Source organism: Idiotropiscis lumnitzeri, chromosome 17 (genome assembly GCF_059441095.1).
Source record: "Idiotropiscis lumnitzeri isolate Australia: NSW breed Sydney's pygmy pipehorse chromosome 17, RoL_Ilum_1.0, whole genome shotgun sequence".
NCBI lineage: Eukaryota > Metazoa > Chordata > Actinopteri > Syngnathiformes > Syngnathidae > Idiotropiscis > Idiotropiscis lumnitzeri.
The window spans coordinates 15,632,594-15,657,535 of record NC_142407.1 but is presented as its reverse complement, the minus strand read 5'-3'; the positions used below and the strand labels follow the sequence as shown (position 1 = coordinate 15,657,535).

General features: G+C 45.6%; 1 protein-coding gene across 8 annotated transcripts in view; it reads left to right on the top strand.

The window, feature by feature from the left end:
• Nucleotides 1–24,942, top strand: part of fryb (furry homolog b (Drosophila)) — a 35,405-nt gene that overhangs the window by 3,848 nt on the left and 6,615 nt on the right. For 2 of the 8 annotated variants that reach the window (XM_088279098.1, XM_088279099.1), the window contains exons 1-53: nucleotides 4,160–4,424; nucleotides 7,135–7,328; nucleotides 7,814–7,867; nucleotides 7,983–8,122; nucleotides 8,390–8,480; nucleotides 8,556–8,635; nucleotides 8,947–9,027; nucleotides 9,533–9,701; nucleotides 9,765–9,857; nucleotides 10,083–10,181; nucleotides 10,489–10,590; nucleotides 10,668–10,771; nucleotides 11,090–11,198; nucleotides 11,281–11,367; nucleotides 11,566–11,870; nucleotides 12,262–12,369; nucleotides 12,555–12,795; nucleotides 13,290–13,454; nucleotides 13,605–13,691; nucleotides 13,769–14,028; nucleotides 14,127–14,316; nucleotides 14,460–14,584; nucleotides 14,678–14,735; nucleotides 14,820–14,911; nucleotides 15,086–15,258; nucleotides 15,444–15,604; nucleotides 15,698–15,808; nucleotides 15,932–16,086; nucleotides 16,427–16,526; nucleotides 16,609–16,780; nucleotides 16,947–17,209; nucleotides 17,289–17,435; nucleotides 17,746–17,914; nucleotides 17,996–18,086; nucleotides 18,172–18,254; nucleotides 18,399–18,549; nucleotides 18,941–19,044; nucleotides 19,521–19,612; nucleotides 19,779–19,872; nucleotides 19,949–20,168; nucleotides 20,410–20,531; nucleotides 20,740–20,927; nucleotides 21,019–21,113; nucleotides 21,382–21,580; nucleotides 21,654–21,875; nucleotides 22,078–22,276; nucleotides 22,343–22,440; nucleotides 22,640–22,810; nucleotides 22,883–23,023; nucleotides 23,219–23,404; nucleotides 23,485–23,649; nucleotides 23,911–23,985; nucleotides 24,098–24,271. In XM_088279098.1, coding sequence (XP_088135224.1) covers nucleotides 4,352–4,424; nucleotides 7,135–7,328; nucleotides 7,814–7,867; nucleotides 7,983–8,122; nucleotides 8,390–8,480; nucleotides 8,556–8,635; nucleotides 8,947–9,027; nucleotides 9,533–9,701; nucleotides 9,765–9,857; nucleotides 10,083–10,181; nucleotides 10,489–10,590; nucleotides 10,668–10,771; nucleotides 11,090–11,198; nucleotides 11,281–11,367; nucleotides 11,566–11,870; nucleotides 12,262–12,369; nucleotides 12,555–12,795; nucleotides 13,290–13,454; nucleotides 13,605–13,691; nucleotides 13,769–14,028; nucleotides 14,127–14,316; nucleotides 14,460–14,584; nucleotides 14,678–14,735; nucleotides 14,820–14,911; nucleotides 15,086–15,258; nucleotides 15,444–15,604; nucleotides 15,698–15,808; nucleotides 15,932–16,086; nucleotides 16,427–16,526; nucleotides 16,609–16,780; nucleotides 16,947–17,209; nucleotides 17,289–17,435; nucleotides 17,746–17,914; nucleotides 17,996–18,086; nucleotides 18,172–18,254; nucleotides 18,399–18,549; nucleotides 18,941–19,044; nucleotides 19,521–19,612; nucleotides 19,779–19,872; nucleotides 19,949–20,168; nucleotides 20,410–20,531; nucleotides 20,740–20,927; nucleotides 21,019–21,113; nucleotides 21,382–21,580; nucleotides 21,654–21,875; nucleotides 22,078–22,276; nucleotides 22,343–22,440; nucleotides 22,640–22,810; nucleotides 22,883–23,023; nucleotides 23,219–23,404; nucleotides 23,485–23,649; nucleotides 23,911–23,985; nucleotides 24,098–24,271 — 7,428 coding nt within the window. In that variant the 5' untranslated portion in view covers nucleotides 4,160–4,351. Of the gene's footprint in view, nucleotides 1–1,766; nucleotides 2,678–4,158; nucleotides 4,425–7,134; nucleotides 7,329–7,813; nucleotides 7,868–7,982; nucleotides 8,123–8,389; nucleotides 8,636–8,946; nucleotides 9,028–9,532; nucleotides 9,702–9,764; nucleotides 9,858–10,082; nucleotides 10,182–10,488; nucleotides 10,591–10,667; nucleotides 10,772–11,089; nucleotides 11,199–11,280; nucleotides 11,368–11,565; nucleotides 11,871–12,261; nucleotides 12,370–12,554; nucleotides 12,796–13,289; nucleotides 13,455–13,604; nucleotides 13,692–13,768; nucleotides 14,029–14,126; nucleotides 14,317–14,459; nucleotides 14,585–14,677; nucleotides 14,736–14,819; nucleotides 14,912–15,085; nucleotides 15,259–15,443; nucleotides 15,605–15,697; nucleotides 15,809–15,931; nucleotides 16,087–16,426; nucleotides 16,527–16,608; nucleotides 16,781–16,946; nucleotides 17,210–17,288; nucleotides 17,436–17,745; nucleotides 17,915–17,995; nucleotides 18,087–18,171; nucleotides 18,255–18,398; nucleotides 18,550–18,940; nucleotides 19,045–19,520; nucleotides 19,613–19,778; nucleotides 19,873–19,948; nucleotides 20,169–20,379; nucleotides 20,532–20,739; nucleotides 20,928–21,018; nucleotides 21,114–21,381; nucleotides 21,581–21,653; nucleotides 21,876–22,077; nucleotides 22,441–22,639; nucleotides 22,811–22,882; nucleotides 23,024–23,218; nucleotides 23,405–23,484; nucleotides 23,650–23,910; nucleotides 23,986–24,097; nucleotides 24,272–24,942 lie in introns of those variants that run through there. The other 6 variants (XM_088279094.1, XM_088279095.1, XM_088279092.1 and 3 more) reach the window with 6 other exon arrangements.

Sequence of the window (24,942 nt, the reverse complement as noted above, 5' to 3'; positions counted from 1 at the left end):
GGACCATTACGTCAGCTCAATGAAACGACAGTTGCCCCTTACAAAAAAAAAAAAAACAACAACTGCTGATGGAGCAACTGCCATCGTGGCAGCGAAACAGTCACTTCCTTTCTCCTGCGCTGTCGACAGGAGTGTGGAAGTCAAGACTTGTCAGGGACTTTTCTGACCCCTCTGGTGATTATTTTTCACAAAAAACTTGCATCTTAAACTCTTTTGAGGCAAACCGTATACCGTATGTTGTATACCTTCTTGCACATTGCAACATGGTGAAAGAAAGATCATGAGGGGGCTGATAACAGATCCCCCCCCCCAAAAAAAAATAATTTTGCATGATTTCTCTTAAGGCCATATCGCCCAGTCCTTGGATGTGGAGATCAGAAACAATACAGCGGATTATCCTGAGTCAAGATGTTGACCTTCTGGTGTAGGACACGCTGACTAATCAGGTCGAGCTAAGCGAGTAGAGCAGCTTGTCACAAGACAGAGCATCACAAAACAATCAAAGCCAGCCTGAAAAACTGATTACCGAGTATGCTGGCTTCTGTTGAGCACGTCTTTAATTGATCACCCGCAATTGTCAGTTGGCAAGCAGAAGCCAGTAAAATAATCCAGAGTTTGCTGCGTCTTTGCATCGCTGCGCCATACCTTTTTGTCGCCATTTCCTGTCAAAGCCAATGCTTCAGTCCGTAAGATGTCATTTGATATCATCAGCAAACCAAAGATGTTCAAGATAAAAAAAAAATCTGATATTATTGCTATAAAACATGTTAAAAATGTTTTTGTCCCTTGGACTGGATTCTGCCAGTTTGGTTCAAAACATTCATTTTAGGGACATTTCTTTTTCCATTTGTTGAGGTCCTCTTCACTAATTTGTGTCATTTTGCTTTGAAGTGTTGTATTATCTTTTTGCCGGGGGAAATCATTTCAGTGATTTTAATGCCAATCCTCGTTACGACAGGACCTTAAAAAAAAAACATTTACTTTTATCATCACGGTCTAAAAATGATTTTAAAGCTGATCATATGTTGCATCCGAAATATTAACGCATTGCTTCAATGTTTTCCATTTCATTCGGCTGAAACGTGAAGCGGCTTGTTTTCACACATTGAGGCCTCTTGGGTGTGACACTCAATGGGAGTGATGTCATGACAATGGGGGCATCAACAGCGAAAAGGCCCCCCAGGGGTTAGGTTTTCTACAGACAAACCGAACAAGATCCTTTTTTTTTTACTGCCAGGTGGTACGAAAAAAAGCTCTCTGCAAACTCTTGACGTTTCATTTCTTGTTTGTGCTAAATTGGGAAGTGCTGGAGCAATGAATACTGTTCCTTATTTTTAGGACTGTGTGTTATTTATTTTTGATTTTGAGTGAAGTAAGGAAAAAACTTACATAGTTATATTGCATACCTGGGCTATCTATATCAGGATTAACGATTGAAACATTTGCCACGAGTGAAATTGTCTGGGCTGGAGGCCTTGCATGTTATCTTTTCAATCTGCTTATCACATTTAATAGTCAAACTTGCGAGTCTGTTCCGGCGTTGAGGGCTTTTCCTGTTTGTGTTTGGCTCCGTCCCACCCTCTTTGTTGAGGGGCGTGTCAGCTCCCAGTAACCCAACACCATTAACACGTTGAGGTGACTGTAACTGGCTAAACAGCCTCGACCAGTGAGCTGCAGGAACTCAAACGCTTACTCACACCCACATGCCACATGCGTCTGCTGTTTAGATCAAGGCTGCGCATGCATGCCATTCTGTCACACTTCCATACTGCTGCGGGATGCGCGAAAAAGGAGAGGGAAGCAGGTGTTGCGAATAGTTGTTCACGTATGTTCTGCGGGAGTGTTGGAAATTCCCCAAAGAGGCAAGAAAAAAAGGCCGCAAGTGGAAGAAGAAAGGAGATCCACCCAAACATTTTCACGCAACCAATCACGATGCGCTCTTGGAATTGGATCCCTCCCTTGTTCATCACCTGAGAGTTGAGGAAGCGCAATTGCGCCTCAGAGAGTTCGAAGCTTGAGCGAGACAACAAAGACCGGGCTTGAGACGTCCGCTGAGCTTTGATAGAAAAGAAGATCTCGGAAAACAAAGCACACCTCAAGGCACAAACTTTTCGGGTCGACAAAACTTGAATCCTTCGTTCGACTCTGGTGACTTTCTGTTGGACGGAACTGACTCAAACGTGAGAAGACGCTGGATGTATAAGGAGATGAAAATGTAATGAACACGCAAAACCTTCACTTTTTTTATTCGCAAAGGTTTTCCTGAATCATTTTTTTAAATCATTCTCTTTCAAGACATCATGCGTTTTTTTCCATCAAAGGGTCACTACGAGGTTTTAAGGGCAAACTATTGAGACAAGGACTTGCCGGACAATGATGTCATTGGAGGATTTTGGAAGCATCGCCAGCCTTGAGGCTGAAAGCGGAATATCGGACTACAGTGGCAGCTTCTCCCTGAGAAGCCAAAGCCGATGTCTGGATCAGGATCTTGGTGAGGAAACCCAAAGTCGAAGTCTGGGTCCGAACCTTGGTGATCAAAGCATAAGCCAGGATGGGATCGTCATGGAGCGCATCGCCTCATTGCCACTGCCTTTGCACATGTACGATCCCATCGACTTCATCGGGAGATTTTCCAAGTTCCAGTCCAGGTCCAGAAGGCGAACGCGGATCATCGTAGGTGGGTGATTACATGTTACTTCCCTTCAGACATATCATATTGAAAGCGTCACTGGCCAGGGCCAACTAAAAGTCACTGATGATTCATGAGCGACCTCATTTGAATGGGATGCCCTCATACAAATGTGCTCATGAGGTGAAGGTTAGCCGACAATCTGTAGTGGGAAGAGGTAGCTGGATTTTTATCCAGCTGTAAAATCTTTTCTACCTGTTAGAAGTCTCACATTTCTGTATGTTTATAACTTGAGGAGTTGACCAACCACTCGGACAACCTCAAAAAAATGAAAATATTGAAATTCCTGGAGTCTGGCGCAAGCTCTCAGGACTTTGTGAAAGCTACATTTCATTCATTTCCTGTTCAGTCCCATGACAACTCTTTTAGAAAGGCCAACAATATTTGCAGTTCATGGCAACACCATCAAAAACGGCTTGATTTTTATCAGGGCTGCTCACTTTAACATGTCATCACAAGGACTATGTTCTTCTTTTTCGCCATCAAGTGCTGGTAGCAGGCCTGTGATAGAATGTCAGGGGGGGTTGTCAGGCCTATTTAGAAAAAAAAATACCTGAGACTAGATCAACTCAAAGTTCATTAATGTCAATTATTTTCCACCATACTGAAACACAAAGCTCACGTGAGATGGGCAGGTATGTGCGGCGCACACATGATTAGCCGTTTTAAGCATTCAACCGTCACATAGCACAGGAGGACTATTTAAGGTTATCGGTTAACACGCTCATGTCTTCTTGACACAGCTGGCTCAGACTGGCGTGAGGAATGCCTAAGTGTGTCTGTGTGTGAGTGTGTGTGTGTGTGTGTGTTTTGTCATCATCAACTGACTGCCAATTCCATAACGTCCTATCAACTTCGTGGTTTTTCCCAGACTCCGCATTAACATAGCATTCAAGAAACAAACCTTTTGATTGGCCGTTACATGCTGGATATTGTTATGCTGTTCAAAGGCAAGTCAAATCTTGACTTGTCGCAAAAAAAGGTACATAAACAGATTGTTCAAACTGTGCTTTTTAAAACGGCAACAATTTTGGTAATTAAAACAGAACAGACAAGTGAAAAAAAAAAATCAAGATTTATTTAGCGTATTTTCTGAGCTATAGAGCGCCCCCTACCGGTGAAAGAAAAATCAACAGAAAATCTGCACCGTTGTATTGGCCGCATGGTTCAAAATCGAGGGCAAAAGTAGCGGCTTAGAGTCTGGAAAATATGGTAGGTCGCTTTTATGAAAAATAGTAACTTTGAACTACGAACACCGTCTCCATAAATTCTCTGGGAAGAAAAAAAAAAGGTCCTGACAAATAAACTTGAATTAATCAATGAAACCGAGTTAAAAATAAGACTACGGTAAACGGCAAAATAGAGCACCAGGTTAAATTACAAGCTCGAGTCTCTAGCCGTCCATCCTTTTCCGTCCATCCTTCCCTCTCCCCCTCCCTTTATCCCTCCAACTGGCCTCTAAGAGGATTGGCTGCTCTCATCAACCGATGACATCTGTGTATCGCTGTCCTGAGAGAGCAAAACACAGAGAGGCTGGGTGTTGTTTTGCCGGCAAGATAGCAACACCGAGCGTACGCATCTTTCATTCCGGCACTTTTCCATCCGCAACGCCTCATCCCATCCTCCACCGTCTGTCACCGTGGCGACGTAGCCCCTGCAGCCATGGCGACCAGCCAGCAGGATTCCGGCTTCTTCGACATCAGCCTCAAGTCTCTGCTCAAGTCCTTCGGCGGTAGTGAGTAACACCCAGTAATGACAGCTCGAAACGCGTGCTGCATCTTGCGTATTTTCAGTTGGCAGTCTTGACAGGACCGTGTCACAGCGTTGAGCTGCTTTACGTAATGCGCTGACAGTGGATGAGGGGTGAGCCGAGGATACGGTGGATACACCTCAGCACTTTGCTATGTTAATTACACAGCTCCTCATTTGGCCAAGATTGTTTTTCTTAGGAAAAATGAACAAAATAGTGGAGACTAAAATACCAAAAACTTTTATTTATTTATTTATTTATTTTGTTATGAAACTCATTCAGGCGCACTATAACTGGAGGGAAAATGTCTGGTATTTTTGTCTTTGTCAAGTTCTTTCATCCACACGCTTTTTGGGTCCATTTGTCCATTCCATCTGTTTTGGCTTTGCCAGCAACATGGGCTTGAATTGTGAAGCTCATCTGCGCCTTAAGTCTGCTGGCTGGACCAGGTGCACTATCTACATCATTTAGGTAACCGTACTATTCTTTGTAAGACCAATCTCATCTGATTTCCGAAGCCAAACTGGGTCAGGCCCGGTTGTTACATAGATGGAATACCAACTGTGAGTAGCGTGCCGTAAGTTTACTTAAAAGGAAGCTGATCGGTTACACTTACACCTGTCCCAAGCCTGCATACATAAAAAGAGTTTTCATCAGCAAGGGACAGTCGAGTTGACCAAGGTTGGTGACTCATGAACAAACACGACATTTGTATTTGATGACGAATTAGGGCACATTAGCTCACAAGGCTAGCTAGTCTTTATTCTTTACATCTGCATGACGTGAAAGATCTCGCGCCATGGTTATCTGTGGCTTCCCCATCAGCTTCCCGCGCCTTTATTTCCCACTTCCTCTTCCTGGTGTGATCTAACTGTGTCGTTACTCGACAGAAACCGGCAGAGCGAGCCTGTTGATTGCTTCTGTTGGTTGGCCGCCTAAACGACCTGCGGTAGAAAGCAAAAACCGAAAGAAATGCCGGACGACGTCTGAGCTATGATATATACCAGGGGTTGTCAATCCTGTTCCCCGAGTGCCGCTGTCCTGTCCATGGTACAACACACCTGATGGTCAGGATGGTCATCCAGCTTCTGCAGACCTTGCTGATTATCTGATCAGATGTGTTGCAGCAGGGAGCGATGGGAAAAAAAGGCAGGGCAACGGACCTCAAGGAACAGGATTGAAGATCCCGGTATATACTTTGTCCAAAGGTTTGCATGTTATTTACAACACAGCGTGGTTCAAAGCACTGGTTCTCAAGCTGGGTTATACTGGCCTCAACGGTCCATGAACCGCGGCATGAAGTATTTTTTTAATCTAGAACATAATACATTTAAATGGCATTACGGTGAATAGGAGATCCTTTGAAAAAAATCTTCTTCCCTGACACAAAACTTTGACAGTCCCTGGTTTAAAGTGCTGGAGCGAGGTTCCCCTGTCTGGCTAAACTAGCTTAGCCATTAATAGCCGGTATTTGCATCTGCTGCATTTGATTATTGCTGCGGTTTCCTTTGTAGTTGGTCCAAATGACTTAGTTTTGCACGTCTATATTTGCATGTGTACACTTGTGTATGAGTAGTGTGGGCGAAGGGGGGCTGATGGTGGGAGTGGTGCTCTAAATATAGCTCGCCCCCCTCCTTCCTAGTGCTTCTCTTAGGGCAGTGTTGAAATTCTTCTGGTCAATCTCCACAAGGGGACTCGGAACGCGACTTGGGGACAGTTTGAAAACCCCCAGCAATGTGTTTCCAGTTGATTTTCCAGTCGTCAGCTGCGGATCGCGAAGTGGAGGTGGCAAGTTGGAAATAAAGCCGAAACTCTGTGACTGGTCCGAAGGTTCACGTGTTTCTGTGGTGCTGCGCCACTTCTGATCCGGCCTGGCGTATGCAGCGAGGAGATCGTTTGACCATGCCTTGTGGTCGACGGGAATACTTTCACCCAAGCTGAGCTCATCTTCGCCTCGCCTCGGGGATTAAATGTGCTGTCATGAGACTCTCTGGATTTTGTTTACCTTCCCTATGAGATGATGGAGCTCCTCACCTTTAGCTTTGGTTAGCCATGCCGGACAAGCTGGATAAAAACGTCTTTCTGATTCACGTATCTCCAGTCAGGATCTTCTACTTTTGGTCCATTATGAAGACTGTACTGTACAGACTTTAGGCTCCACCTGTCTCGGTCTTTCTTCTTTGCCCATTTTTCTTTCTCGGACCATCTTACCACCTGCATCATGGAAGTGCCTGCTAGGTGGAGCAGGGCTAGTGTCATTAGCTTCATCAAGGGTCTTGGTAAGCCCTCGGGGCGGGGGGGATCATGTGAGCGCATGTTGTCCTGGTGGCATGAGCGATCATGTTTCATGAAAACAGGGGCCTGCCTGGGGGGAGTGGGGGCTGACCTGTTTAGTAATTAGTGTTCTCTCACCTCTACACTACCGCTGAAAGCAAAGGTCATAGTTGAGGAATTCATTTGTGAAAACGAAAAGAAAATGCATTTAGTAGTCAGCATGCATCGTGGATCCTTGCGGCCGTAAGTGCTTCTGCTCTACATCGTGTCATGGTAGTATCTTAAGCTGATTTCGACTTCTACTCAAATGATGAGCTAATGAGTGTTTCTGTCATGTGTTCCGGACCAACCCCGCAGCATTGCTTGTTAAAAAACAGACAGCGAACGCTCACATTTTGTCCTGGCATCCCTCTTTTCCCAGCCTCTCCGGTGGGACTGAAGCCGCCCGTCCCGCCTGTCACAGCAAGCCCGGGAGAGAAAAAAGGTCCCGTCGTCATGGCGCCCGTCAACGTGGACCCAGAGAGCAAGCCGGGCGAGTTTGTCCTCAAGAGCCTTTTCGCCAACTTCACGCTGCTGTCTGAGCGCAAGATCCGCATCATCATGGCGGAGCCGTTGGTGAGCCGATGCACGATCGAGAAAGATAGAGTGGTTTACTTTTTACAGCAGGAAGTCTGGATCAATGTTCTTTAATGTTAACGCAGACCAAGCGGCATCTCTATCCGCTTGTCAGGTGCCTGTCTCCTCCCAGAATGCACTTGGCAGAGTTTAACTGGACTTAGTGTTTTCATAGTGCGCAATGATGCTGTTTCAAAACAAGCATCATAATAAATTCTTCACAAATATGTCCAGTGAACCTCCGTTTATTGTGTATTGGCGCATTGTAGTCCAGGAAAGTCACAAGCAGAGAAATTCCTGTGAACGCGGGATTATGTCAGTTAATTATTCCGGCCCAGGTTTCAGCCTTAAAAAAACATGGATGCTTTTTTCATATAAAATCTCAACACAATAAAAGTACAAGCAAGTGAAAACTAAAGTTTTTTTTTTTTTAATATACGAAACCCAAATTTCTTATGTGTTGTTTTTTTTTTTTTTTTTTATAGGAGAAGCCGCTCAACAAGTCTCTGCAGAGGGGAGAGGATCCACAGTTTGACCAGGTTTTGGCACACGCGACAATGACATCACCACCACCAACAAAAATGGAACCAGTCAATCACGCCACTCTTTCTCCTCCCCCCTCCCCGCTCGCTCGCTCCGTGTTTGTATTTGCAGCTGATCAGCAGCATGAGCTCCCTGGCAGAGTACTGCCTGCCCTCCATCCTCAGGACGCTCTTCGATTGGTACAAGCGACAGAACGGCCTGGAGGACGAGTCGCACGAGTATCGACCGCGGGCCAACACCAAATCGAAAAAGTGAGCAAAGCCGCTGCGCTCGCACGGCTGCTTGAAAAGCTCGTCGAACCTCTTTTTGGCTCCTGTCCCTTTTGGAGCCCAGAGAAGTTGAAATGAAACAATTTCATGGGCAAAAATATGGCGAATCCAAATGAATAAAAACATTTTAATCTATCAATTTTAGGTATAAATAAACATTCCAAATTAATTTTTTCTTGATCATGGAAGAGTTGCTGTTTTAGTGTTTAGAGTTTTTTTGGTTTGTTTTTATTTACGTACGTGTCTCAGCGATGAGCAGCAGAAGGACTATTTGCTGGAGCGGAGGGATTTGGCCATCGACTTCATCTTCTCGCTGGTGCTCATAGAAGTTTTGAAGCAGGTGAGTTTTACGTGTGCGACGCGGCCACAGACTTATCATGACCGTCGGACTCATCCTTTTCACCCCCTCGTTCAGATCCCGCTGCATCCCCTCCTGGATGGTCTCATTCAGGAAGTGATCAACTTGGCCTTCAAGCACTTCAAATATAAGGAAGGGTAAGGGAGCGGCAGATCTGGCATATTTTATTCATAAAATATATCAATTATGTAACATTTAATATTTGGGCATTTCTTTCTGATATATGTCATTGGAAATTTTCATGGAAATAGACTGGAAAAAAAAAATGAAAAGGGAACTAGACGCTTGGACTCGCAGTGTCCATCCATGTTAAATACACTTTGTAGGCAAAAGAATTGTGACTATTGCCAAAGCGGTTGGAGTAGTGTCCCAGTACGTCTGTCCGCATGATGTCCATTATATCCACAAAATAGAGAACGTCGTCATGCACATCCAAATTGTGTTTCAGGTATCTCGGACCCAACACCGGCAACATGCACATCGTGGCGGACCTCTACGCGGAAGTGGTGGGAGTGGTAGCCCAGTCGAGGTACTTCACTCTTCACTTTAATGTATTTTGCTCTGTATTATTTACGAAGAGCATGTCTGTGCGTTTGTGCCGCTCTGCCGTGTTTGCGTTTTGTTCTCTCACAACGGCTGCAGTACAAACCCTGCAGTCCAGCGCGCGTGCACCCACATATGCACATTCCCTCTTCCACAAACCCACACCCACCTTCACCCATCCTCCACATGCCTTTCTAAATATAGCCCGGCGGCGCCATGTCGATACACATCTCCCTGTGTTGCCTGTCACAAACATCACAAACTCAACAAATTAGGGATGGAGAATTTCCCAAAGTATGTGCCGAATGTACTGTATATAAAACATACTTTTTAATCAAGGTATTTTTTTTCACAGCTACTGTGAATAATGGCAAATCAGGGTAAAAAAAAAGAAAGTGAATTCAAAAGCATTTTTGGACTGGCAGTGAGGAATGAATGAATGAAGGAAGGAAAAGACACACATGGTTTTGGATTTATTTATTCCCGTCCAGGTTCCCGGCCGTGAGAAAGAAGTTCATCTCGGAGCTGAAGGAACTGCGTCAGAAGGAGCAGAGCCCTTACGTCCTGCAGTCCACCATCAGCCTCATCATGGGCCTCAAGTTCTTCCGTATCAAAATGTACCCAGTGGAGGACTTCGAGGCCTCTTTCCAGTTCATGCAGGTAACAATCAGAAATCCATTTGCGTGACACTTGGCGTGGGGGAACTAATTGCTGTGCCCTTAGGAGTGCGCGCAGTATTTCCTGGAGGTGAAGGACAAGGATGTTAAGCACTCGCTCGCCGGACTCTTTGTGGAGATTCTCGTACCCGTTGCTGCTGTGAGTGACCACTTTAGTGTCAACTATTATTTATTAAGCAGTTGCTTAAGGGCCATAGTTCATCATTTGTCATTTTCTTTTAATAGTACAAAATAATCATTTGTGTTGTGCCACGTTGTGACTTTTTCTAATGAAAAAAAAATGTGTGCCTTGACTCAGTAAAGATTAACTAACACTGACATCATCTGTTAGTTTGTTTCTCTTAATCGTCTGTTCCTCTTGCAGACGGTGAAGAACGAGGTGAACGTGCCGTGCCTGCGCAACTTTGTGGAGAGCTTGTACGACACCACGCTGGACCTGTCCTCCCGGAAGAAGCACTCCCTGGTGAGACGCCTCCTCCTTCTCTTCCTCCCCCTCCTCCTCATTAGCAGCAATTTGTACGGCTACTTACTGCAACATGCAGACGCTTATCTTTCGACGAGGAGGAAGCAGGAGGAGGAGCGTTAGGGGCTTAGGGGTTATGGTTTAGATTTAGGGGGGTTAGGGTTTAGGATTAGGGTAACTTTTACTTGAAACTCTGGTTGCCATTGTGAACTAGGAATTCTGAAAGTTGAAAGCTACCGTAAACGGCCCGACACTTCACTCGTTGCAAATCTCACGTTTTGTGTGCGTGTGTGTGTGTGTCCACCAGGCGTTGTATCCTCTGGTGACGTGTCTGCTGTGCGTGAGCCAGAAGCAGTTGTTCCTCAGCCGCTGGCACGTTTTCCTCAACAACTGTCTGTCAAATCTTAAGGTAAAAAAAGACAAAAAACTCAATTATATTTGGGGATTTGTCCGATTTTCTTATTGTTCAATTGTATTTGAATGCAGAATAAAGACCCCAAGATGGCCCGCGTGGCACTGGAGTCGCTCTACCGCCTGCTGTGGGTTTACATGATTCGAATCAAGTGCGAGAGTAACACTGCGACGCAAAGGTGAGGATGCACGCATACTTAAAGGAGAAATCTTGTGCATTTAAAAAAATGCAACTGCAGCAATTTTAAAATCATAACTCATCCTGCGTTCGACGCCAAGTAACAACTATGGGTTTTAAGGCAAATTTTAAAAGTTTTAAAAGGTCATTCCATTGTTTGGGACCAGCTGAAAAAAAAAGACCTCTTAAGCTTCCGCGTAGACTTCAATATCTCCACAGAGGCGTTAAGGTGTCACTGTACCTTTGACCAGAAGTCAATTTGAACACTTTTGTTTATTTGTAACGCTTTCCCATGTTTTTGCATTCCCCCCGATGGCAGCCGCCTGACATCCATCACCTCCACTCTCTTCCCCAAGGGGAGTCGCAGCGTCGTCCCCAGAGACATGCCACTCAATATCTTTGTCAAGATCATCCAGTTTATCGCGCAGGTGTGTGAGCTATTCTCAAAGTTGACAATGACATGACTACTGTGCATGTGTTTCAACACCTGTGACATCTGTTTGTGCTCAGGAGAGGCTGGACTTTGCTATGAAGGAGATTATATTTGATCTTCTGAGTGTGGGGAAGCCTGCCAAAGCTTTCAGCCTCAACCCAGAGGTATGACTTACTTTTATTGGATAGATGTTTTTTTTCTATTTTTCACCAACAAGACATTGTTGTTGTCGATACAGCGATTGGATGGTATGCCATATCTCACGCCGCCTATCAAAAATCATGATCATTTTGTTCCCGATAATCATGTTGTGAAACTGACACATTATCTCTAGTCATGACTTTGTCTCCGTTCTTTCTCAGCGTATGAACATTGGCCTGCGAGCTTTCCTGGTCATCGCCGACGCCCTGCAGCAGAAAGACGGCGAGCCTCCCATGCCCAACACGGGCGCCACGCTGCCCTCGGGCAACTCCCTCAAGAAGAAGAAGACCTACCTCAGCAAGACCCTCACAGAGGAGGAGGCCAAGCTCATAGGCATGTCGTTGTACTACTCGCAGGTGCGCAAAGCCCTGGATAACATCCTCAGGCACCTGGACAAGGAAGTGGGCCGCTGCATGATGCTCACAAGCGCCCAGATGCTCAACAAAGAACCAGAGGACATGATCACGTATGTGTCACAATTATTATATAGTGTAGGTAACCATTCTATCTTATATAGAGGTATTCCTTTTTTTTTTTTTTTTTTTTTTTTACAATTTAAAACTGTTCCTCAGTGTCTTTTTTTTTGTTTTACTTTTATTTTATTGAGCACTGGAAAATACCAGAAATAAAATACAGTGGGACTGTTCAATGTCCCAAATTGAGTTTTTCAAGTTGCGAGTTTCCTCATTTAAAAAAAAAAAATTGCAAATGGATTATGCAATCTATTTCATATTCTGAAATGTAATTAATATTTCAGCCACTTTTAATTAATTGATATTTAAATGAATTATCAAAACCGAATAATCATCAATTGTTTGGTAATATGTATGTTTCATGTTGCTTTTCATCTCGGACAGCGGTGAAAGGAAGCCTAAAATTGACCTGTTCCGGACGTGTGTCGCCGCCATTCCTCGCATCCTCCCTGACGGAATGTCCAAACCCGAGCTCATCGACCTTCTTTCACGGTGGGCTAACATGTGTGACAGGGCCCAATTATGATTTAATGTCTATATCAGATTTTCTTTTTCCGTTTAAAAATCTAATCAAACAAATCTGACCGGACATATTACACGTGAATTGCAAATTAAGTTGCAACAACGCGGAACTCCTGCTCTTCTTTATTTCTCTTCCTTGTGTTGTCTGTCCTCAGGCTCACAGTGCACATGGACGACGAGCTGCGTCTTATTTCCCAGAACTCCCTTCAGAGCCTCTTGCTGGATTTCTCCGACTGGAGGGAAGACGTGCTCTTCGGTTACACACATTTCTTGTTGCGTGAAGTCCAAGACACCCAGCAGGGTCTTCAGGACGCGTCGGTAAAACTCCTGCTGCAGCTGCTCACGCAGTGGAGGCTGGCACTGCAGCTCCAGGGGAAGATGCGAGGTGGCGTGGAGGTTTGTCTCAGAAGCTTCTCTTTATTGTTTCTGCTCTCAACTTGACTTTGATGATGCTTGGAATTATTAACTCATTTTTTTGTCTAACGAAAGCTCACCAGCTTATTGCGAATCTCCTACAGACAAATGAAAATTCTCATTGAATTTACGGTCAAATAACTGCTTCATAAAACGTATGCCATTGCTGTGTATTTTTATGAAGTACAATATAATAGAGAGCTAATTTTCTTGTTGACAAACTAAAAATGTTTTGGGAGGGAAGGCTGGAATGAATTATTGACATTTCTGTTCATTACAATGGGAAAAATGATTTGTGCTACTTGTGTTTTCACGGGCATGGTGCCAAATTAAACGTGTCTCTCATGACACCCCAGTACTCACTCCATATTTGAATAGCACTGCGAAATGGCCAGCTTTCTGTGAAAGACATTATATAGTGGATAGAGGGTGATTTGGAACACAGCCTCAATTTTGTCCCCTCGCTTTTCACTCAGGCGAGCCCCAGAATGTCTGAGCGAAGCCCGCACTGCTCAGTGCTCCACGCCGTGGAAGGTCTGGCTTTGCTACTGCTCTGCTCGTGTCAGATTAGCACCAGGAAGCTGGCTGTGGGAGTGCTCCGAGAGATTAGATGCCTATTCACCGCGCTCGGACACGCTGAGGTACACACACAACGTTGTTCACTTCATCTTGTCTCCTTGCTTTTGCTTCCCTCCTGATTTCCTGTATTGCTTAATCTTAAAGACACCACTCCTTTGTGTCATCTGCTTGAAAAACTGAAGTGAAAAAAAAATCCGTTTTCCGTCCTGCAGGATGACGACAAACCCATGATCGAAATCATGGACCAGCTGAGTCCGGCTGTGATGGACAGCTTCGTCCACGTGGCCATCTCCGACTCGGTACGTGACACTCGGACCACCGCTGTCATCATCATCCCACACGCAGCCTCTCTCTCTGAACGCTTTTATCCTTGCAGTCCACTTTACCCATGAGCCACCACGTGGACCTACAGTGGCTGGTGGAGTGGACGGCAAGGCTGGTGAGCAGCTCCTATGACGTGAAGAGCCCAAGCCACGTGTGGATCTTCGCCCAGTGCCTGAAAGACCCCTGGGTGTTGTGCCTGCACATTTTCCTGCGCCAAGAGCACCTTCCAAAGCACTGCCCTGTGGCCTTGGGCTACGCTTGGCCCTACGCCTTCACGCGGGTGCAGCTGCTGCTGCCACTCGTCGACCCCAAGTAAGTACACACACTAGCTTTGGTGTCGCTTATTGACCCTTGGAAGAAATTGAATGCATTTATTTTTCCCAACATGTACTCTTTTCTTGTTCAAACAGCAGCCCAGTGAACGCGAAGAAGACCAGCACGGCCAGCTCCAGCGACAACTCCATGTCTCTGTGGCGAAACTACCTCATCCTGTGTCTCGGGGTGGCCAAGCCCAGCATCATGTCGCCGGGACACCTCCGAGCGTCCACACCTGAGATTATGGCCACCACGCCCGACGGCAGTGTCACCTACGACAATAAGGTGTGTGCTTGACCATCATGTCAATCCGGCTTCCTGCATTCGGATAATGAGATGCATGCATTTCTTGGACTAAACTATAACATCAGTGACATTTCCATGTTGTTTTCACTCATATTAATAAGATGAGTTCTCATATTTCTCAGGTCATTGGCACTCCATCAGTCGCCTGGCTTTTGAAGCAGCTCGTTCCACTGATGAGAGTCGAGAGTCTGGAGATCACAGAGTCTCTGGTGTTGGGCTTCGGCTGTACAAACGCGCTCGTCTTCAGGTATGACGTCCTAAAGGATGAGCGATTTTATTTTAAGAGTATCTCGCCCAGCCCCTGTGTGTCTTCTTCTCATCTTGCGGTATGTTTTTCCAGAGAACTCATGGAAGAACTCCATCCGCTCATGAAGGAGGCGCTGGAACGTCGACCTGAGGTAAAAGAACATGAGGACGCCCGAGTTACTCTCAGGCAAAGGTGACTTCGTAATGACATTTTAAAATGTACGTGCGACTTTCAGAACAAAAAGCGACGAGAGAGGAGGGATCTTCTCAGGCTGCAGCTGCTGAGAATCTTTGAATTGTTGGCCAACGCAGGAGTCATCAGTGACAGGTGCAATAAAACAGCAACCACAAGTACTGTATGAGATGAAATTATATGTAACCACATTTGTCCATGTGTCAAATGACTGTGTGATTTGTTTTGGCTACTGTGGCGCATACCATAGCTATGGTGGAACAATGACCATTTTGGCTGAAATAACGACATCTTCCCGCTGGTCCGCAGCACCAACGGGGCTCTGGAGCGTGACTCCATGGCACTGGGGGCCTTGTTCCTGGAGTACGTGGACCTGACGCGGATGCTCCTTGAAGCGGAGAATGAGAAGGAGATGGACGTACTCAAAGACATCAGAGCTCACTTTAGTGGCATGGTGGCCAACCTCATCCAGTGCGTGCCTGGTAAGTTGCACAATAATACCACAAGTGCGCAAATTGTAGTCATCAAAGGGGTAGTATTAATTAAAGTGTCATCGTGGGACGAGGCGAAGATGAAAAAAACGAAGGTGTTTAAGAAACAGTAGTTTTTCAAGCTGTAGTTGTATCCATAGCAGTATTAAATATTGCCTCTGATGTTGTGTGTCTAGTCCAGCATCGTCGCCTCCTGTTCCCGCAGCAGTCTCTCCGCCATCACCTCTTCATCCTATTCAGCCAGTGGGCCGGGCCCTTCAGCGTCATGTTCACGCCGCTGGACCGTTACAGTGACCGCAACCAGCAGATCACTCGTTACCAGTACTGTGCTCTCAAGGTCAGTTGTGATGGATAGAAGACCCCAAGTTATTTTCTCTTCTCCTTCTTAACCTCATTTGACGGCGCTGACGTTTTGTTTTCTCTCACCCAGGCCATGTCCGCCGTCCTGTGTTGCGGTCCCGTGTTCGACAACGTGGGTTTGTCCACCGACGGCTACCTCTACAAATGGTTGGACAATATCTTGGCCTGCCATGACAAGCGGGTACGTCTGAGTAATACAGTAATAGTGTGTACTACTGATAATACTAGAAGAAAATTATCTAGTGGTGGTAGAAGGAGCACACACTCCAGATTTTTCCTGACTGCTTGTTTGGTCCTGCCGCAGGTTCACCGTCTCGGCTGTGAGGTGGTGATTCTGCTGCTGGAGCTAAACCCAGACCAGAGTAACCTTTTCAACTGGGTTGTGGACCGCTGCTTCACCGGATCCTACCAGCTGGCGTCCGGATGCTTTAAGGCCATCGCCGCCGTGTGCGGGAACAGGTACGATTGTCCTGCTTCTGCTCCTCAATGAAGTACGGTACTGTCACAGATTTTATTTGATGCTTTTGTTCAATTATTTCATCTTAACTAAGTCATAAAATGTATTAAAAAATTATCTTTAAAGAATGACATTAGTAATTATTCAATTTAATTATTTAATATAATTTAATAATGAAACCTATTAAAAATACTGTTGACTTTATTTCAATCAATTAATTAATAATTGAATGAAAAAAATCCATTAATTGATTGACATTTGCAATTATTTATTGACTTATGTTTTATACATATTTCTGAAAATCTAAAAATTTTAAAATAAAAATTCCTGTCAACTGGCTAGGAACTACCCATGTGACCTGGTGACGCTGCTCAACCTGGTGCTGTTCAAGGCATCAGATACCAGCAGGGAAATCTACGAGATCTCCATGCAGCTGATGCAAGTGCGTGTGTATTCATTATAATCTGCTGCTTGACATAACAGACATACGGTATATGATCTGATATGATGGCGTTCATGTTCAGGTGCTGGAATCCAAGCTGTGCGCATACTCCAAGCGCATGGTGGAGCAAAAGCCCGGGAACATCTTGTACGGGACACACGGGCCTCTGCCGCCTCTCTACAGTGTCAACCTGTCGCAGCTCTCCAATCAGCTGGCCAGCATGTACCCAGAGCTCACTCTGCCTCTTTTTTCTGGTCAGTAATATACATGCCGCACATGACGTAGTAGTCTTGCTGTATTTGTAGAAGTAAATACGTAGTTGAAGAACATACATTATGGTGCGGACAATGTCTTCATCATCATCATCCTGTCAGTATCATCTTTGTAACATTTCTTGTGCGTGCGTGGTTTGGGGCGCAGAGGTGAGCCAGCGCTTCCCGAGCACCCATTCCAATGGCCGTCAGATCATGCTGTCCTACCTTCTACCTTGGCTGGGCAACATGGAACTGGTGGACACGGGCCTCCTGCCGCCCGCCTCCAGCCCCTGCACGCCTGACGAGGAGGTCTCCCGCGGCCCGGCCCCGAGTCTGGCCGGCGTGTCGCTCTTCCTCAGGGGCAATGGCTGGGGCTGCCTTCAGGCCACCTCGCTGGTGCTCAACAACCTCATGTTCATGACGGCCAAGGTGGGATGCGCCGTACTGGACTGTGTGTCTGCACTTTCCAGTTTTTAAACAAGACGTCTGTCCTCTTTTGTTATCACAGTACGGAGATGAGGTGCCCGGGCCGGAGATGGAGAGCGCTTGGAACGCTTTGGTGTCAAATGAACGCTGGAGCAACAACCTGAGGATCACCCTGCAGTTCCTCATCAGCTTGTGTGGAGTCAGCAGTGACACCACACTCTTGCCTTATGTCAGTAAACTCACTCCTGAACCGCTATGTCATGCTCATGCCAGAAGTTCACGGAAGTAGTAGTAGTAGTAGTACCCACAAACTTCTTATAGGCAGACAATAGTAGTTGCGGTAGTAGTAAAAGAGGCGGTAATCCTAGGATAAAAAATTGTAGCTATGTTGTAGTTAGTAATACAGTACTATTAATTAAGTTGTAGCAATGGTAGTAGAAGTTGTTGTTGTTGTTGTAGTCGTAGAAGTATTGTGCGGAAATTTGCAGAGATGATGGTGTTGCTGGCTGCCTGCTGATGATCAGCGTTTGCGTTTCCAGATCAAGAAGGTGGTGATCTACTTGTGTCGCAACAACACCATCCAGACCATGGAGGAGCTCCTGTTTGAGCTTCAGCAGACCGACCCAGTCAACCCCGTGGTGCTGCACTGCGACAACCCGCCTTTTTACCGATTTGCCGCCAGCAACAAGGCATCCACGTCGCAGACGGGTCAGACCCAGCGCCGCCTTCCTCGCTTCCTGCATAATGCTTGGATATGACGCACGTGCTTTTGTTTGTGTGTGCGTGTAGGTACCACCTCCAGCAGCAACACGGTGGTGGTGGGACAGGATAACCTTGCAGACTCCGATGAAAACAAAATGGTCAGGGAGAATGAAGAGCGGTCAGTATTATAATTATTTTTTTAATTAATCAACGTATGCATGTCAGCATGATAATAATGTGTGTGTGCGTGCGTTTGTGGGGAGGTGTTACAGCCGGGCCAGGGCGCATAACAGGCTGGAGTCCCGCTACAGCAACAGCTCAGGAGGTTCCTATGAAGATGAGAAAAGTACGTAGTCTGCTTACATCAGATCAAGCACACCCATCAGACACTTTATTTGGTACATCTGTACAATTCAAGGCAAGCAATGCAATTCAAAATTGACAGTTTTTATTTATTTTTTTAAAATTTAACAATGTTTTTTATTCCCAGCTGACCCTCTCCCGCCATATGCCGCTTGGCTGGTGAGCGTCCTGGAGACGAACCGCCCTCAGCCGCTGCCCATGCCCATCAACGGCGGCTGCTGGGCACCGCTGGTGGACTACCTGCCCGAGACCATCACGCCCAGGGGACCCCTGCACAGGTGCGTCGGACAAAACTATGGAATGAAACCCGGTCAGATGTTTGTTTCCGCTATGCACAGAAGGAACGTCACCGGCGGGCGTTAGCGTTACTCAAGGAGGAAAGCGGCTGTATGCAATCTGTCAAGTTTTGGAAATGCCAGTGGGGGAGACACCTTAAATGACTGTAGATAAGATATGCAAGGATAATTGTTTTCACATATTGGCTCAAACTTACTTTTTTGGAAAAATGTGATTTTTAAAATGGATAGAAGTGCCAACTATCATAAACTGGTAAATGAGATTTGCGTTAGAATGAAAATTGGCCATTAAAAAATTATATAATTTTTCGCCATTTTTGCTGTTTTGCTTTTGTGTTTATTTAATAACTCACATGCGTGTTTTTGTTTTTAGGTGTAACGTCGCTGTCATTTTCATGACGGAAATGGTGGTGGATCACAGTGTGAGAGAAGATTGGGCCTTGCACCTTCCCCTGCTGCTGCACGCGCTCTTCTTGGGTACCAGCGCACACACACACACACACACACCCCCACGCACACACACACACACCCCCACACACACGCTCATGACAGCCAATAGTTATGTAACACCGTCACTGATAAGATAAAACATGAAGTGATGCGTTGCGTTGGTATTTGACAGCGACGTCCACTGGTCGCATGTCAGCGTGTGCTTTAACGCTCCGACGCTCAAGCACACTCACAAAGACGTGCACACATTATGTTGTGTGACTGCAGACGAGGACCCACAAAGCAATTGTCATCTCCTCAATGTTCTGACATCTCATATGCACACACTTGCAGTGTCGTCATTTCTGCCAACAAGAACCCAGGAAAAATATTATGGAAAAAAAGTGTTTTATGTATCAAATGTGAGATGACTTTTTAGTTGTTTAGTCGGCCAGCATGTTCACCAGAAGAGTCAGCCATTTTGGATTGTTGAGTGTTTCTTTGTTTGTGTGTGTCGTCATCAGGCCTGGACCACTACAGGCCGGAGGTATACGAGCACAGCAAGCGCCTCCTACTGCACCTCCTCATAGCGCTATCGTGTAACAACAACTTCCAGGTGAACGAGACGGAGGCCTCCTCCTTCCTAGTCTTCTTCTTCTTCCACCTTGTTTTCCTTCTTCACGCCACCCTCTTCTTTTACCTCCTCTCCACTTCCTCTTCTTTCTCCTCCCCTACTTCCACCAGCTCCTCCTCCTCATCCTTACGTTGCTATCTAATTTCAGGTGATTGCCTCCGTGTTGATGTTGACCAGAGAGAGCAGCGACAACAAGACCCTGACCATCAAGTCCAGCTATCACAGTGACCATCAGCATTCAAGTAAAACCCTCGCTCTTCTTCCTCAGATCCCCTAAACGCTAACAACTAATGGCCCACATTCTTTTCCCACGGACAGACGTGTACGACTTCCTGCGGGAGTGCCAGGCGTCACCCATGGCCGACTCAGGCCTCGGCTCCACGTCCAACTCGTCCTCGGCCAGCCTGGGCGGCGGCAGCACGGCGGGCAGCGTGGGCAACTTGCCCCTGGTCACGCCGGACGAACTGGAGGACCTGGAGGACGCGCCCCATGAGACAGACGAGAAGACCAACAAACTCATTGAGTTCCTCTCCACGAGGTATACACGCATCCCATGTATCACTTTCAGTATTTGTTTATGAAGATCTATTAATAGCTGCTTGAAAAGTCATTTGGGGTTTTGTCGCTCACCAACCGTGATCATGGGCCAGTGTGACAGTTCCATATTTAATCATCCGAAAATATTCAATCATGCATGAAGTGTACATTTTGTAACTTGGTGTGTGGTGCTATCGGTGGCGGGTGTGCAGTGCCTGGAGTACTGTGTTGTTGTTGCTCAGAGCCTTGGGGCCGCTGTGGGTGCACGAGGACATCACGCCCAAAAACCCAAATTCCAAGAGCACCGAGCAACTCTCCAACTTCTTGCGCCACGTCATCTCCGTCTTCAAGGAGTCCAAGTCAGGTGAGGTTGGATGTCCAACAACAAGGTTATCGAATACATTCAAAAGGATAAATGAGATTTTTATTTTTTTATTTTTAAACATCTATCCATCCATCCATTATCTGATCCTTTTTTAATTTTTATAATGGGTCCATGTGACCCGCAACACATTTGAGACTCCAACAGAAGAAGCACTGAGTAAAATTGCGGAGTGGTTTTTGTTGACCAGACTTCCACCTGGAACAGCAGCTGAGCGACGTGGCACTCCAGACAGCGCTGTGCAGCTCGTCACGTCACTACGCCGGCCGCTCCTTCCAAATGTTCCGGGCGCTCAAGCAACCTATCAACAACCATGCCGTGTCCGACCTGGTGTCTCGGCTTGTCGAGGTAGTGGGCGAGCACGGCGATGAGGTGCAGGTGAGGCCACCTCCACTCCAAGAAAAATAAACAAAAAAGAAGCGGATTGATTTTTAAAAAAAAATAAATTTATGCCATGTTTGTTTGTCAGGGCTACGTAATGGAGGTTCTGCTCACTTTGGAATCGGTTGTGGTTAACCTGGCCGAGTGTCTGAAGAACAGTGACCTCATGGCGGCGCTAACCAGGTTAGCATCTGCTCTTGACATAGTATGGACGAAAGTGAGCGGATCAAATTTTAATACGCTTATAGCTGATATTTTTTTCAAAATGCTAACAGGTGTGATGTCAATAAAAAAGCAAGATGGCAACTTCACAAGAAAAAATGTTGAAGCAGATTTTTCAATAAATGAACTTGGCAACCAGAGAACTAAACTGATTTATTACTCTTTTGAAATGAGTCTTGCCTTAATGCTAACATGCTAACAGTTGTCTTGCTATTTGTAATCCTTCCAGGACGTCGTCTCCGGACTTTGTGCTGAGCGACAAGCTCATGAACCGGAAGAGCACGGGGCAGCTTAACTTCCCCGGCCCAGGGTTGGCTGGCCTGTCTTCTCAGCGCCACCAACGCTCCTACTCGGTCCCCAAAAAGTTTGGCGAGTGCGGCTACCAATCCAGTGACCCCCCTCGCAGTGCTACCCTGGACCGTATTCAGGCAAGAATTTTTGCTGGAGTGTGAAACCTAAAAGTGACTAAACATCACATTTTGTATGCGTGTGTTTCGATAGGCCTGTAACAGTCACGGCCTGGTGCGGCTGGGGAGGAGCCCAGGGTCCTGCACATCGTCAACCAATCGCATCGATCCTAGCGTTCTGTCAGACCCCGCCCACGTGTCGCACCCGTCTTCCATACTGGCCACTGTCTTCTGGGTAGCCGTCTCGCTCATGGAGTCGGACTTCGAATTCGAGTACCAGATGTCGCTACGCCTCGTGCACAAGCTCCTGTCCAAGGTACGGAAAGAAATCAACCAGGAACATATCAAGAGGTTCATTACCTTGTATAATATTTGGTGATTTAAGATAAACAATCATAATAATAACTTTATCAAAATATTTAAACAAGAAGATGATGCCAACACATCCCCATATCCCTTCTTCTTCTTCTTCTTCTTCTTTTTTTTTTTAAATGTTCCATCTCGACCATTTCTGCCAGGTGCCTTTGGACCGGGCAGAGAACCGCGAGCGTCTGGAGAAGCTCCAGGCACAGCTGAGGTGGAGCGGCTTCTCGGGCATCCAGCAGCTCCTCCTGAAGGGCTTCACCTCCCAGGCCACATCCGACCTCACCCTGCAGCTCTTCTGCCAGCTCACGCCCGTGTCCCGCGTGCCCGTGGTGGACAGCTCGCAGTCTTTGGGTACGACCGAGTCCCTAACCTCACATTGTTTCTTTGCGATGGCACTAACCAGAGCTCGCCCTGCAGGTTTCCCGCTCAACGTGCTGTGTCTGCTGCCACACCTGGTGCAGCACTTTGGGCATCCCACGCAGTTCTGCAAGGAGAGTGCAGAGAGGATTGCACAGGTGAAGATTTCTACTTTTTCAGGAAAAAAAGAACAAGAATATAGCGGAATTATTTTTATGCCTTTTTTCAATTTAAGAAAGACGTAAAAAGAAGAATTAAGTCGTATTTTTAAAGTATGGTAATTGTCTTGAGATCCAAGTCTGATTGTCATTGGATGAACATTGTCCTCCTCTCCCGTCTTCCTCTCGATCTTATCAGGTTTGTTTGATGGAGAAGAACACCAAGCTGTCCCACCTGGCCCACGTGATGACGCTTTACAAGACGCGCTCGTACACGCGGGACCCTTTCTCCTGGGTCAGCGTGGTGTGCCGCTACCTCCACGAGGCCTTTTCTGACATCACGCTCAACATAGTCACCTACATGGCAGAGGTGCGGAGTCTTGTTTTGTACGTGCCGCCGACCAATAACCGAACGCTAATGTAATGGTCGTGCGTCGTGCAGCTGCTGGATAAAGGTCTTCCCAGCATGCAACAGTCCCTCCTGCAGATCATCTACTGCCTGCTCAGCCACATGGACCTGAGCGCCGTGCACGTCAAGCAGTTCAACGCAGACGTCACAAAGACCATCGAAAAGTTTGTACAAGTGAGTGTTCATGAATTTTTTTGTTGTGTTTTAATGTAAGAATTAATATAATAATATAAACAAAACAAAGAATAGTCTAAAAACTAAATTTAAAACCATATTTTATTTCTAGCTTTCTAAACAGTTTGGCTGTTTGCAAATATTAAAATAATTGAAATCAATTAAAAATCTGATTCAAATTGGGCGTCTCCGCAGACGGTGCACTGGAAGGACGCCCTAAACATCCTCAAGCTAGTGGTGTCGCGCTCGGCCAGCCTGGTGCATCCAGTGTACGGTCAGGCCCACGGTGACATCTCCAACCTGGAGGTGAGCCGAGTGTGGGACGGCTCGGCCAAGGCACTTCCCGGGAAAACCCTGGACTTCACCTTTGATATCTCCGAGGTGAGAATGGACATATGGCTGAAATTTGATTTGGAGGCCATATTGCCGGCCCTTTTAGTACACGCTTGTTCTCCTCGCAGACGCCGGTGATCGGGCGCCGCTTTGATGCGCTACAGGGCTCCGGCGTCAGGGAGGGCAAGGCCCGAGCCATGGCTGTCACCCGTAGTACCTCCTCCACCTCATCAGGGTCCAACTCCAACACCATCCTGGTTCCCGTCAGCTGGAGGCAACCGCAGTCTTCGCAGGTAGTGCAAAGTCAAAACATTAGCTCTCTATTAGATTATCTTAAGTCATTTTTTTTCAAGAGTATATATGTATTTATTAAGACAATAGTCATGTTTTTTTCAAGAACTTTGTCATATTTTTCAAGGGTAAAACATTTCTACAAAATGACTCACTTAAAATTGACTTTGTTGTTTAAATTGGTCCCTTAAGCCTCACTTTTTCCATCATACTGTAATTCCTTTTTCAAGTAGTGTTTGACTTTTTTTCTGTCTCTTCTTTAGAAGCGAACCAGAGAAAAGCTGGTAAATGTTCTTTCTCTGTGTGGACAAGAAGTTGGACTGACAAAGAACCCATCGGTATGATGCCTCACTTTCCTCTGGAATGAAAGATGAAAAAACACATGTGGCCGAAATCTCTCATGTTTTTTTTTCGTTTTTTTTTTTTTTTTTTGGTTGTCGTTACTACCAGGTGATCTTTTCGTCCTGTGGTGACCTGGACATGATGATGGAGGTGCGCGAGAGCGGCGTGTCATCGGAGGAGGGTGGAACCAGGGAGGACACGCTGGATGACACTGCCAGCGAGCAGCAGTTCAGGGTTTTTAGAGACTTTGACTTCCTGGATGTGGAGCTGGAGGATGGAGAGGTAAGGCCAGACGGCCGGCTTTGTTCCTTGTTAACTTCTGTTGTTTTCTCATCAACGTCAATTGGGGTTATAATTCCATTGTGTGGCTCAAGTTATAAGGAAAAAAAGTAATAATACGAATATATATTTTTTTTCACTCTAACAACTCAATTTTTTAAGAGTTTTTTTTTTTTTAAATAAAACAGTAATAGAAAACGGTAATACTAGGAGAATTTCTTTTGCTGGTGAAAAATCCTTAATTTTGCGCTAATAAAATACTGAATTTTAAAAAATTAAAAAGTTATGAGAATATTTAGACTATATGTTTTTTTCCAACAAAAACAGGTGTAATAGTATTTGAATTATGTTCAGAAAAAAAAAATAATAATATTGGGGGAAAAAAACTTTGGAGCAAAGAAATTTGAGTCTTATATTTGGAGCAATAATTGTAAAATTAAATGCATAAAGGTGTATATTTTTCTAGATTTTTAAAATTTAAAGGAGTATATATATATATATATATATATATATATATATATATATATATATATATATATTAAAAGCAATATTTTATAAAAACATTTTCTCATGATTTTAGGGGAAATATCTTGCAAACTAAAGTTGTGAGTCGTGAGATATTTGTGCCTCTCCCTCTCTCTTTCTGTCTAACTGAGTGTTTCTCTTTCTCCCCC